The sequence below is a fragment of the Scleropages formosus genome, chromosome 17 (genome assembly GCF_900964775.1).
Source record: "Scleropages formosus chromosome 17, fSclFor1.1, whole genome shotgun sequence".
NCBI classification, from domain to species: domain Eukaryota; kingdom Metazoa; phylum Chordata; class Actinopteri; order Osteoglossiformes; family Osteoglossidae; genus Scleropages; species Scleropages formosus.
This window is the reverse complement of record NC_041822.1, coordinates 15,491,749-15,504,795: the sequence shown is the minus strand read 5'-3', so window position 1 is coordinate 15,504,795 and position 13,047 is coordinate 15,491,749. Positions and strand designations below refer to the sequence as shown.

At 41.1% G+C, this 13,047-nt stretch overlaps 1 protein-coding gene across 4 annotated transcripts in view; it reads left to right on the top strand.

Annotated features, from left to right (window-relative positions):
• aopep (aminopeptidase O (putative)) overlaps nt 1–13,047 on the top strand; it is a 62,517-nt gene that overhangs the window by 19,968 nt on the left and 29,502 nt on the right. For all 4 annotated transcript variants that reach the window (XM_029259497.1, XM_018759423.2, XM_018759424.2 and 1 more), the window contains 7 exons: nt 306–412; nt 3,910–4,012; nt 5,027–5,134; nt 5,655–5,698; nt 7,896–7,956; nt 10,333–10,395; nt 11,116–11,199. In XM_029259497.1, the coding sequence (XP_029115330.1) occupies nt 306–412; nt 3,910–4,012; nt 5,027–5,134; nt 5,655–5,698; nt 7,896–7,956; nt 10,333–10,395; nt 11,116–11,199 (570 nt within the window). The remainder of the gene's footprint in view (nt 1–305; nt 413–3,909; nt 4,013–5,026; nt 5,135–5,654; nt 5,699–7,895; nt 7,957–10,332; nt 10,396–11,115; nt 11,200–13,047) is intronic.

Here is a 13,047-nt window from a genome sequence, read left to right as displayed (position 1 = left end):
CACATTTCTATACCTCCTTGCTAAGCACATTATCTGTTCTTTACTTTTCCCTGCTGCTTGATAAAAATGACCTTAGCAGTCTGTATCTCTCACACTCACTCCTGTACCCTTATTATTATTTACTCATGTACTATGCTTATCCAGAATGACTTGCTGAGGTTATTACTTCACAATCTTTAATCATGTGTGCAGCCTATTGTTTACCGAATCAATTTGGGATTCATTCACCCACTCTAAGTGTACATGTGTATTATTAGTGGATCTTCTTAACTAGTACGCCACCTGTTGCCCTTTCCAATTGTCAGCTTTCCCGTGTCCAGACGGAGGACCAGTGTCAGCTCAAAGCCCTGCTGCGCTGGAGGAGGCTCCGTGATGAACTGCAGAACTCAGAAGAGGAGCTACAAATCCTCCGGTGGGCCTTTCTGTCCACCTGTCCATCTCGCCTCTCTTTGTTGCTCAGTGTGGCCATTTACCTGTCTGCCTCCCATTCTGCCTTCTTTCAGTCCATCTTTCAGTCAGGCTTAGTATATCTGTCTGTCTGTCCGTCCGTCTGTCTGTCCATCCACCTGTCTGTATCTGTCTGTCTGTAATTTGTTTGAGCCCTCTGTGAGTTCAGTGCTGGTCTTTCTTATTGGTGGGTCTGAAGTTCACTCTCACCTCCCTGTTGCACTAGTTGTGTTGTGCTAGATGTCTGGCATCCCTCCCTCTAACAGGAGGTTGGAGTTTTTGTGTTTTGAAGCCAACCTTTCTGGCTTCCTCTGCATTTTATGACACAAAGAAGCCTTGGGGAATGATTTGTTTGGGCTGTTATGTTTGACCTTAGCGTTGATGATGCCACTGGCTTTTATTCTGCACAACTTCATGACCAAAGTTGTGTAAAATGTGGTATACCTGGAGCTGGCACCATCGACAATGTGTCGCGCCCTTAAACCAACTAATAACACGGTATATGCCTCGAGTGGAGATGAGCGGATCAGGTCCCCAAGTCCCAGAGTCTTGTGGCTTTCGGTTCTGCCTTTCAATTAGCAGTCGGTTGGAATGGCAGGTGAGTCATCACCTATTCAGGTAATGACTTCAGCTCAACAATTAGGACATGATGTAGCAGGAAAACAAGCACACCCTGCTCCCTGTGGAGACCAGATTTGCCTGCCCCTGTCACACAGTATTAGCACTGCTCTATTTTCAGCAGCACTGCTAATCTATAGAGCATTCATAAAGTGTCATGTAAGTGCAGCATGTGTAATGTATCATGGAATCTTCCTCATGCATTTTACTTGTAGTTGTAAGTAACTGTAACGCATTGTAGTGTGTTACTTATTAGCTCTATGTTTCATAAACTTTCGTATCATCCTGGAACAGCATTTATAATTTATCAAAAATACTGTTGGCGTATGGCACCTGGGGTATATTAACAGTATATCTCCAATATAATAATGCCATATCTTTGGAATCTCTGTAATTTTAAATATTTCACTGGGTCACTTTGTATGCAGGGAGGCCATATGTCACTGTTGCTCTATTTTGAGAGCTTGTCCCACGGTGTTCTTAAATGTCTGGAGTTTCAGTGTTGCAATGCATTACACATTTCTGAGCAACATCTGACAGGTCTGATCCAGAACCATGAAGCGTACGCTTCTTACACCCAGTGTGACTTTTATTTATGTGGGTCTTAAGGGTTTATTACTGAGATTAAAGATTCATTACCAGGATTAAGAGTTTATTGCTGGAATTACGGATTCATTATGAGCTAAGGAGATGAACACAGTTTCCATGGAAAAGTGGTGAATTTAAGTGCAGGAAGTGACTCGATGTCTGTATTTTTTTCTATTTACATGTGCACAACGTGGGTTCTGTCTGTCTCCATGTGCACGCTCTGTGTTTCCACTCTGACCCCTAATGTGCATTATACATAGCACGATATGTAATGGTGTTTTACTGTCCGCATCCTAGATGGCTAAACAAACCCAGATGTGGCTGAACATCAAACACAGGCAATGCCGTGTAAGGAAAGGTGTTTTTGCTATCATGAACTGCATTATTCCATTGGTTCTCCACGGCCAGCTGAAGAGTCTACAAGCTTTACTTTCTTCTAATGTGAGAAATGTATAAAAAATAATAATCCATGTTTATGTTTCATCACTGATCCCTGTTTGACATGACCATACAGAGCACAGAGCAAAGACACTGGCGTTCTTTCTCATTGCATGACTGATCTGTTGACAACCAACTGAAAACACAGTAATCCACATTCTCTGCATTCCCCTAACTAATCTCTTGCATAGAAAACCTTCATTTTCTCAACTAAGTCTGAGTTGTCGTGTGTTCTCCCAGATGACTCTTGTCTTTCCAACAAAAAGAGTCAATGGTGTGAGTAGGCGCCTTTCCTGTCAGTGTGAGTTATTAACAGACTTAAGTAAAATTATTTTACCCCAGAGAGCTGTGATTCTTCCCCATGTCGTATCCAGGCCAGAACCTTTTGTTTGTAATGAGATGGGTTTGTCAATGGGCTGTGGTTTGCCAGTGCTGGCCGCCTTTGGCAGAATGAGCGCAGCCGGTGAGGGGGTGGCAGTGATTCACCCCCTCATCCTTCCTGCCTGTGCCTCATTAGCAGGCATTTGTGCATGTGTTTGATGTATACCTGTCAGGAGTTAGCTCCCTGCAAACTGTTCACAGGTAGCTCGGCAAAATTGCTTGTGCCTTTTGAAAGGGGTTCTGGCTTATCGCTGCCCAGCACACAAAGCGCAAACCTGGGGGAGGGGTTGTGTTGGGAGGGAAGAAAAAAATAAAACAGAAGGCAGCAGAGGTGCCCAGTAGTCCTGATAAAACCTCTGTCTGGAGAGCAGGGATAATAAGAGTTAGTGACCGCCTTCCGCATCTGACACTAGCAGTGCCAATAATTGGCCCTTAACCCTCAACAGCAGAAGCTTGACCTGCACTTTGTCGTCTCCACATGGAACAAGAATGTACTGTATGCTCACAGAAACGGGTGCCTAGGTAAACTGTACACACAAATCACATGAAAAGGGGTTCTTTTAACTGTTCATCAACTAATCATTGAAGGCTTGCTAGAAATGACCATCTACAATCACAAATATCTGGACATTTGTTGTACAGGAGACAGAGGAGTGCTGCTTGCGAAATCTCCCTATAGCAGCACAGTTCAAAAGCACAAGCCAAAATAAACGTGCACTGAAAAGGTTTTCAAGGAGTCAATAAAGGTTTCTTGCCTGCTGTAAATGAAAGGTAGACCAAACAAAACGGGACCTCTGTGTACCTGAGCCAGCTTTACAGCATGCCCTCATGCCCCACAGCATCTATTATTAATCAATGTCACGCCGGGCAGCCATTTGAAACTGTATGCGGTTGTCAAGGCAGAAGGTTACCTGATTCAACTTGGTGCAAATATGGAAAGGAAATACCCACTCTTGTCATATGTAGATGGCCCATATATTTTGGGCTTCTTTGCTTTTTCTGTATTCTTGTTTGAATGCATAGGGAGTTTTACCATTGTTTGAGTGTTTAACCTTGAGTGCAGGAAGTTCATTGCTGCGTTTTTTTTCCCCAAGTATCCATAAGGGAAGACGACTTTCAGTTGAAATCTTGTTAGAAATTAACATCAAGATGGAAGGTTAGAAAGGTTTGTGATCTCCAAAAGTAAATTCTACTTTTACCTGTATAAGTACTTGCATATACAAGTTAAAGAATCTATTAAGATTACTTTTAGTACCTCATTGAAATGATACAGCAGGTACAAGGGTTGTGTTATTGAAATTCTTCAGTCTTTGTAAACATGGTTACGTGTAGAGGCTTTGGCTTGCTGCTTTGTGAATCTGTGCGGATGTTAAAAAAAAAAAAAAAAAAAAAAAAAGTGTTTATTTAATTGACAAATGGCAATGTTTGCTTTTAAAGGCCCAATAAGGAAAGCACAGGGGAGGTGAGCGAATCGGGTGCCTCGCTGGTGAAGCATGGCCTCAATCCAAGCAAAACCTTCATGCAAGTTCACTACCTGAAGGTGAGATGGTCAAGTTGCATTCTTTTATGAAAAGGGTAAAAGAGAGAGCAGAGATTGTTTTCTTTCTGGAGAGACCAAACAGAAAATGGTCACTGATAGGAGGCAACTTATCAAAACTGTTCTGTGAACAAGGAAGGCTTTTCTCAGCTCTGCTGTGTTTAATCACAAATCTCTCTCAAGGGAATCATCAATGGACTTAGAATAAGCATTATGTCATATCCAGCTGAAGATTTGATAACCAAAAAAGGAGATATTTTTATGCACAAAAATAGTTTAAAGTTCAGACTGTTCACTATTACAAAGCTTCCTATGAAAGTCCAATACATGGTTGCCTTATTTTTTTTTTTATTATAGCAGAGGAGTCAATAAGGGATTTTTCACTAATTACCATTTATTCAGATGCAGCTCTGTACACCCTGTCTTAGCAAACCCCAAAAAGTTTTTAACATGCAGTCTTCTTGTGCTGTTACTGGAAGCCAGCTTTGCTCTGCAATGGAGCAATATTATCATTCCCTGACCACTGCAAGTGGAAATTTCATGCTGGTTTTGTGAAATTGACATAATGGAACTATTGTGGGAACTATACTGCTCTGTAAGAAATTGACTGCCTCCTACCAGTACCTGTCCAGTGTTCCCAGTTCTCCAGCTAATCACTTTACATCTAGCCATAGGCTCCTGTTCAGATCCAGGTAATAACTGCACCTAGGCAAACCCCCCCCAGTCCTTCTTTTCATAGCAGTTTTCAAACTTATGAATACATCCATTTATATACTGTTACTTAATTTCTTTAAGGCTACCATAGGCACTCCCCCAATGCCACCAAACAGTTACTATACCACTGAGGTACAAAAACTGTTTGAGTAAACTGATATGTGTATTTACTGTATTTTTACTGTTTGTTCAATAGCTCACTATTTGAAGTATCAGCATAGAAATTTTATTAGGTAAGATGCAGTGCTTTTCTGATCCTTTTCCAGATGCTCCATTTAAATGTTCGGTTTCTTTTTCTTTCAGGGCTATTTTCTTCTGAGTTTTTTGTCAAATAAAGTAGGTGAAAAACAATTTCTTAAATTTTTTCGCAATTTTGTGGAAAAATACCATGGTCAGCTCATTCTTTCTCAGGTAGGCAGCTTAATTTTTTAACTGTGACATCCTGATGTTCTGTATCTGTACTGGTTTTTAAGAAGATAGATACATCCAGGAATAATTAATTTGCTTCACTGGTGATGCATTTCCAATGTACAGTTATTTTTTTCTTTCAGTACCTTTTATTAGGTTGAAGTAGATTTAGACTAACAAGGCTCACCAATGTTCTGTATTAATTAAAATTTTTAAGTTTATTGTTCATAGGTTTATTTGTGATTTAACGTAATTTACGTTACTTCATTTAGCAAAGAAGAGTTAAACGTACAGTAATTTAGTATGTTGTGCCCAGGTTTTTTAAATAATTTTACTCTTCAGCTGAATCATGGAGAGTTGTCACATCTGCAATTTAACAACATAATTTTAATATCGTTCATGTTTTCTGTGTGTGATGATATTCTAACTGTATTCAGTAAAGTATATCATAGCATTTTATATCTATAAAACAGTGAAATTCTTTGAAAGAATGATTAATTGATTCCAGTTTATTTGTCTTCAGGATTTTTTGCAAATGTTCTTGGAATGTTTTCCAGAAATAGAAAGGTATGTGTAACATTTCTTAAAATAAATGCAAAAATGTGAAGGAAATTGACCAACATGATCAACAGATCAACGTCATTTTTGTTGGTAATCTAGTTCACAGATTTCACAGCGGAATTACAATTAATCACACCTCCTGTTTACTGGAACAGAGGACTACAGTAAATCATCTCTCTGCTTAACAGGTCTTGCTAAGTGGGGCACAGCTTACAGGTTGATATCTCTTACGTCCCATGGTACTGCTCCCATTCAGTGTGGTTCGAGCGGAGGACAATAAAGACCCCGTTTTCAGCACTATCCAACTCACTACTGTTCAGGCTGACAATGTTCTGCCACCAGTGTTTAACTAATCATTAAACACATTTATTAGGATTACATGGAACTCAACCTCTGCTTCCATCTAATAACTGCAGTGACTAAAGTCATGTCTTGATTCCAAGAAATATTCTTCCCTGCTCCTAGCAGCCTAGCAGATGTTCTGTAAAGCACAAGGTATTCCAACTGTCCATTTATTTGTTTGCTGAAGGGGACCAGAGTCACTCAGCTCAAATGAACAGGGAAGGGTTTAATCAGTCATACAGTCAGCCTGTTTGGTTGCTACTGAATCACTTTCTTCAAAACGAAAAGTTTATGAGGCGAGAACTCGCGGTTCCCAAGTCTCCATCCGGCCCACTCCTTTTAATTAGGGAGTAAAAGGCTAATTGCCTCCAGCCTCCCTCCACCCCCACTGTCTCTGCTCCATCTTCCCCCCCCCTCCCCCCCTTGCTGCCCCCCCTCTCTGTTTTGCTTTTAAAGGGGTGAGGTAATGTTGCATTGTGTACATTTACCATGCCACGATTTCACTCTAAGCTTGGCAGTGACTGACTGAATTAAAGTTAAAGCTAAGGACAGTCTATATTTGTGTCTGAACACCATCTGGATTTGTAAACAGTTCTACACAAAAGGAATTCCAGTTACACTGAGGGGGAGTGGCATGTTGTTGCCCGCCATTTTTTTGAGTGGGATTAACCAGAGATTTAGTCTTGAAATAAAAGTATGACCCATCTGCACTAATTAAAAGGTGAATGCTGTAATCTAATACCTGTTTTTATAACCATGACTCCAGATCCTTCTTTATCCACCACTGGAGGCCCACAGAGGGAATGGGGGGATAAAGTATTGACTCTCTCCACCCCCAAGCTCAATGGGTTGGTCTGCAAAGCAGAGTTCCCAGAAGAAAAGCCCCTTGTTTCTTGCCACCTGGAGAAAGAGACCACTAGAATACCCCCTGATATATGGCACATATTTGGCACAGCAGTCTGGCTTTAATGGGACACAACTGATTGACACTGGGACCAGTAACCTCCCAGTGTCCTGCACCCTATAGGAGCGCTCTCGCTGGATCGTGAAGAGTGGGGAAGAAAATGCGCTACAGGGAGCTATTCATCCTTCTTCTTTCTGACCATTTGAATTGACTGAATAAAATTTGCTTGTATATATTTATTATATCAGAATGGCACCACTTAAAATGTATTTCAAAGTAATAATTATGGGATTTGATACATTAAATCTAAGAATTGTCCATAAAATGGGAAACAAAAGAGATTAATTTCTTATGCTAAGAAAAGTTTAAGTAGATCTCATTTAGATTTTTACAAAGAAATAATGAGATTACCTTTGGCAGTATAGGTAAAGGTCCTGTCCTTATTTATGGAATATAACCTTCACTGGTTACATTATGATCCCATCTAAGCAACTTAATTAATTTAGTCAATGATGTGTTGCAGGGGTAAAGTGGTCTTTAGATCTCCTCCTTTAATTACAGATTCATTTAAAATGATGCCTTGGTTTAAGTAAGAGCACAGAGTGGCCTTTTATTAATCATTGGAAAAAAATGAATTAGGCAAACTTCAACTTCAACAGTCGGTGTCATGTACACAAAGCCAAATGAGTCAAAATACTTGAAATTATTGCGCTTTGTTTGGGGGGAAAAAGACATTCCAGAGGTCTGCTTGGCTACTGTGGACACTGTGCAGCTCTCTGTCCTTAACACATCTTTGCTTACTCTTCTCCTGAAACTTCAGCATGCTGTGGTCATCACGTTTTTCCAAGGATGGTGTTTCCATACTGTGGCTTGAATGTTAAATTCATATTATTGTCTACAATAATAATAGCCATTCCAGTAACAATAATAATTATTTCTTCCCCTATTGTGTTCCAGGCAAGGTCTCACCCTTGAAGCTATTTATGCCGACTGGTTGGACAGGCCGGGCATTCCAGAGGTGAGACGCTTTTATTGCCGCAGTTTTACTATTGTTGCTGAGTGCATGACATGTTTAATGTACACCAGTTTTTTTTAATCCAGATTCAGCGTTTTCTGCTGGTAATTCAAGATGCACAAATGTGTTTTAATAATGAGGGGATGTGTGAACGAGAAAAAATGACACTCCAGTTTTAGGACTGGTCCGTTGTACTGATTTACAAAGAATGCTTTTAAAAGAATTCTTAGGGCGCAACAGAAACAACACCTGCTAATTAATTATTAAAATACTATTATAGATGAGAATCACAGCTGCTTTTTCAAGATCTTTTTTCTTTCCTCATTCGTACTCTGAAGATTTATTGTTTTATGAGCTATAGTGCTGTTCTCAATTCATCCTTAAATAAATAACGTCAGGAAGCAGGAGTTTTAATAACATACAGTGGCACACATACACTTCCTGAAGAGGGAAGAGAGCGATGGGGACAAAACTCCCAGACAGAATATTTTCCTTATCTAACAAGATTAGGGAATTTTCCTTTCAAAAAGCCATGTGCAGTTTAGTGTGAGTAGTTTGGATTTGGTCTGGCTGTAGTCCCTCTGTGTAAAAGTATCTTGCAGCATGGAAGTATGAAGCAAATATTGGAGGAGGAGGGTGTTATGGACACAAACCGTGGTTTTGCGTGTGGTGATAAAGTCTTTACTGCCGAGACCCAGGGAGGGAAGGAGAGGAACACTGGGCACTCCTGGGGGCCCCAAAGGCCCTGTCGTGCAGGGGGAGCTAGGTGAGCAGTCTGGGCCATAAAGCAGCTATGCCTGGCATTCCAGCACACAATGAGACTTTACTGCCTGGCTGCCTTGTGCTGGAGGGGGCTGGTATTCTACAGGAGCTGTGTCGTTCTCTGTCTGTCGCTCTCCATCTCTCTCCCCTCCTCCTTTTTCCCCACCTCCTCATGCAAGTGTGCGCACACACACATTCGTGCACACACTGTGGGGCACTGACAGCTTTCTGTCACACTCTGTTCTGAGGGAATGTGGACAGCTGGATACAATGCAAAACACCCCTGCTGAAGTGTTCACTGCATTTCTGCACATCTGTGTGTGTTACTATTGTATGTTAAGCAACTTGCATTGCGTATACATGATTGATTTTGTTCTTTTACACGTCTTTTGTAAATTCTGTGTGCCTTGTGCTTTAAAATTTTGTCGTATCTCTTACACTTTTTTTTATCTCTAGCAGAAGGAACTAACAATATCAGGTTGGTCCTTCTGTTATAGTGTTACTTTCTTAGGTAAAATCTGTACCTGCTGCACCTGAAAATGTATCTCATTAGGATTACACTGGTGGTATAGACTTTAGTACAGTGTTTTATACATTAAGCAGAATATTTTCTATTCTGCACGCTCCTCCCTGTCATACATATGGCACCTTATCAGTGTTTTATGCCATCCATCATATATTGTCCCAAAATTTTTACTATCCTAATACTAAATATATTTTAAATATATTTCTTAATAGCAGCTTAACTTTGCTGTATAGATTGAAACAACATTTCCAAATAATACATAATATGTACAAATCACTCTAGTACACCGCTCATAGTATACCATGCTGACCGTTGCATATAAGAGTACAGTATGGACTTCCACTATGTGTGATTTTGGCTGAACTATTAATGCTTGTGTTTCTGTGAGTGCTTGTTTTTACCTGCTTCTGGTTACATTTGTATGTTTTTCTAATACAGTTAAAAGTGACATTTAACCAATATGGCATGAATTGTCAAAGAGATGGGGAGTGTGTCTGTATGATTCTGTGTGCTCCGGTATCTCTTTCTCTCTCTCTCTCTCCCCCTCTCTCTCTCTCTCTCTCTCTCTCTCTCTCTCTCTCTCTCTCTCTCTCTCTCTCTCTGTCTCCCTCTGTATGTTCTTGCTGTGGCCCCTCCCTCATCTGCTGTGGAAGTGAACGGAGTTTGATTTCAGTCAGCCTCTGCTCGCACACTTGTGCAAGTCCAGGGTGGTGGGAGAAACCAGTTTCGGCTACCGGTTCCCACTGGGAGAATCCAGCTGGATGACCAGCTCTCGCGCTGTCTCACTATTTTTTTTTTGGTCTCTCTGTATCACTCCCAGCCTCTCTCTCTCTTTCTGCCTTTGAGTCGGAACAGCTGAGTTTACTGTAAAGAAGGTGGCAGCTACACACATTAAGAGGAGAGCATTGAGAAGAATGGTGGGAGCTGGTGGGGGCTGCTCCTACGAGAGATGCGACGAGCACTGGGGGCGATGTGCAGCAGGGAACCTCTGCCACCAGAGTTAAAGAGGGTTTAATTCCTCCTTTGTCTGATGGAGTCAGAGGGGGACAGGTGGTCCTCGTGCTCAGCGCTGTCTCCTCTGCCCACCCCAGCCCCTGCTGCACTGGAGCGCCGCTTGGCTACGCTCGGCACCGGTGGAGGAAGTCACCCAGGAGGTAATATTGAGCTGGCATATGCATTGCTCTGGTCTTCCAGTCTTGTTCACCCCTTCTGATGTTGTTTTACATTATTTATATGTGCTTCTTGTTTGCTGGTTTACCCTACCTTCCTAAACATATATGTGTCAGTTTGTATTTTGTGATTTTTTTTTTTTGTGTACAATATCCCTTATACACTGTGTTCTATAGTCCATAAATGTATTCTGAAATTGTCTTTTTTTTTTTTTTTTTTTTTTTGTTAAATCAAATATAATTTTTAAAATGAAATCCTCTGGGGTGATAATGTGAAAGGGTCTGAGTTATTTTGTTGGAAGTTGTGTGTTTCTCTGGAGGAAAGGTTTCCACTTGCATATGTGTAACTTGTTGAACTAATCCAAAGCTGGAACTGCTGATCTGATCCTGCTGTTGAGCGCTTTGAAAGGAAAAAATGAGAAGCGCTACATTTTATCCCTTCATCTCCGACTGCCTGAGAACACAAACATGATCCGACTGCACACTGAGATGGCTAATTGGGTTACCTTAGTGGCGGGAGTGTCCTTTCCATGAGACTGTGTGTGTGTGTGTGTGTGTGTGGGTGGGTGAGCTTCTTCTTAAGCGATGGAAAGTGTGCCCAAAGGTTTGTTTATACCCAGTAATGTTATATTTGTGCTACGTCACCTGGTCACTGTTGCTCTCTTTCTCTCTCGATCAACCCCCTTTATGGTGCCTCCTCCCCAGGTTGCAAAATGGATTCACTTGAGTCGCGGGCACCGAAAGGGCAGCAAGCGGAAAAGAACAGGGCCCAAGGTGAACTTCAAAGAGGTAGGTTTTCAAACCTGAGCTTTAAATAGATTCAAAGACATTCCCCCCTCTTGTTTTAGTGCTTAAGTGAAAGTTGGTTTCATTTATATATTTATTTAGCCCGAGCACACCAGCAAATAAAAGGGATCCGGTTTCCAGTGGAAGCATTCACACATAAAGACCGCTCAGTGGGAAGTAATGGCCTCCAATCAACTGTTTTGCTGGTTCCGCTGGCTGCAAATATTTAACTTGGTCAGCCATCTCAGCTCCGCTAATGTGGAACGTTCCTGTAACGTTTTTCTGAGGTTGAAGCAGCGCAAAGTGATAGAAGCGATGCAAAAACATGACCCCTTGTTCATGTTTATGACACAGCTGTTCTCATCGAAGCTCCCACATACTCCAGTTGGCCCGTGCTGGTAACTAGGGCTCACATGTTAAGGCCATTGCATGTGTTCAGCCTGTGCAAGCACGTTCTTCTGGAGTTTAATGCTTGTCGTAAAATCCCGCACCAACATTGCTTTGAGGGGCACCGGACAAATAGTATGAACTTAAAGCGAATAGCAACGTGGTCCATACTTGCAGTCTACAGCCATCAAGCTCCTGCCATCTACAGGCTGTGACCTCCATTAACAGTTATATATTACTTAGTATAACACTGTAACACCAGTATTTGTTCTACACTGGTCAGTCACTACCCTTTTACATTTTCATTTATTCTTTTACCGGACACTTGTATTCAAAGCAACATGTTGCTCAGAGTTAAGAAAAGTTAATTTCACAACGGACATAGAATATAAGGTACAAATAAAAGTATCAAAGCAAATTTTGTCTGTCTGATACCATTGTTTTTGTTGACCCGCATTACATGAGTAGCTGCTTGTTGAATTGAGTCAAATAAGAAATAAAAAATGAGAGGTGGTGTAGTGAAAATTAAATACCAAGCTGTCAGGAGATCAGTGGAGAAGTGGATCTGAAAGACATGCATTTGAGACCCTTTTGGAAAGCTGGGAGGGATTCAGCGGTTCTGAAGGAAAGAGGGAGCTCAGTCAGACATAAAAGTGGTCCGAGCCAAAACTCAGAACTAACGCTCTGTGGATTTTGGACTCCTTCTGTGTGGGACCAGCAGAATTCCAGGGGTGGAGGAGTACAGCGTTCTTTTCTGGGGTGTAGTGAGTGATAAGGTGTAGCAGCACCAATCTCTGTTCTACACTGGTCAGCCTAACAGAGATGTGAGAGGACAGTACACAGTAACACCAGCATCTTATCTACAGCGACCTGTTCTCTCAAGGGGCAAAACATTTATTTTATTTTATTTATTTGTATTTTGTACTAGAAAGTTTTATGAAAGTTTCATAAAAAATGTGGAAGCTGCTGGTTTGATTTTTTTTCTGTGGAAGCAGTCAGAGAGTGTGTGGTCACTTGCTTTTGTTTATTCAGTGGAAGTGGTCAGAGGTGCAGTGGTTGCTTGGCTTGGGTTTTTTAAGTGCAGGTGGTCAGAAGTAGGGTGTTCATTGCTGTTTTTTTTTTTTTTTTTTGCGGAAGCAATCAGAGGGTTTATACTACCTTTTGCGTTCAATATGTTTAATGATGCTTTTACTCCTCCTCGGTGCTTTAAAATCCCTTGTCGGGATGTATTCATATGGCAACATTCATATGGTTACTCCATTAAGTGCACTGATAATTGCAGCAATGAAAAAAGAAAGCCTGTAAAATTGAACTGTAGTACTTTACTGTTTGTTAGGTGAAATGAGTGGTTCTTTATAAAAAAAAAAGAAAGGAAAGCATTTAAAATTTCACGTCAGAGTGAAATGTGAGCAGGAACATTTGTGACGACATGCTGTATTTTTTCCGAGGGTGTTGAGGAAATTT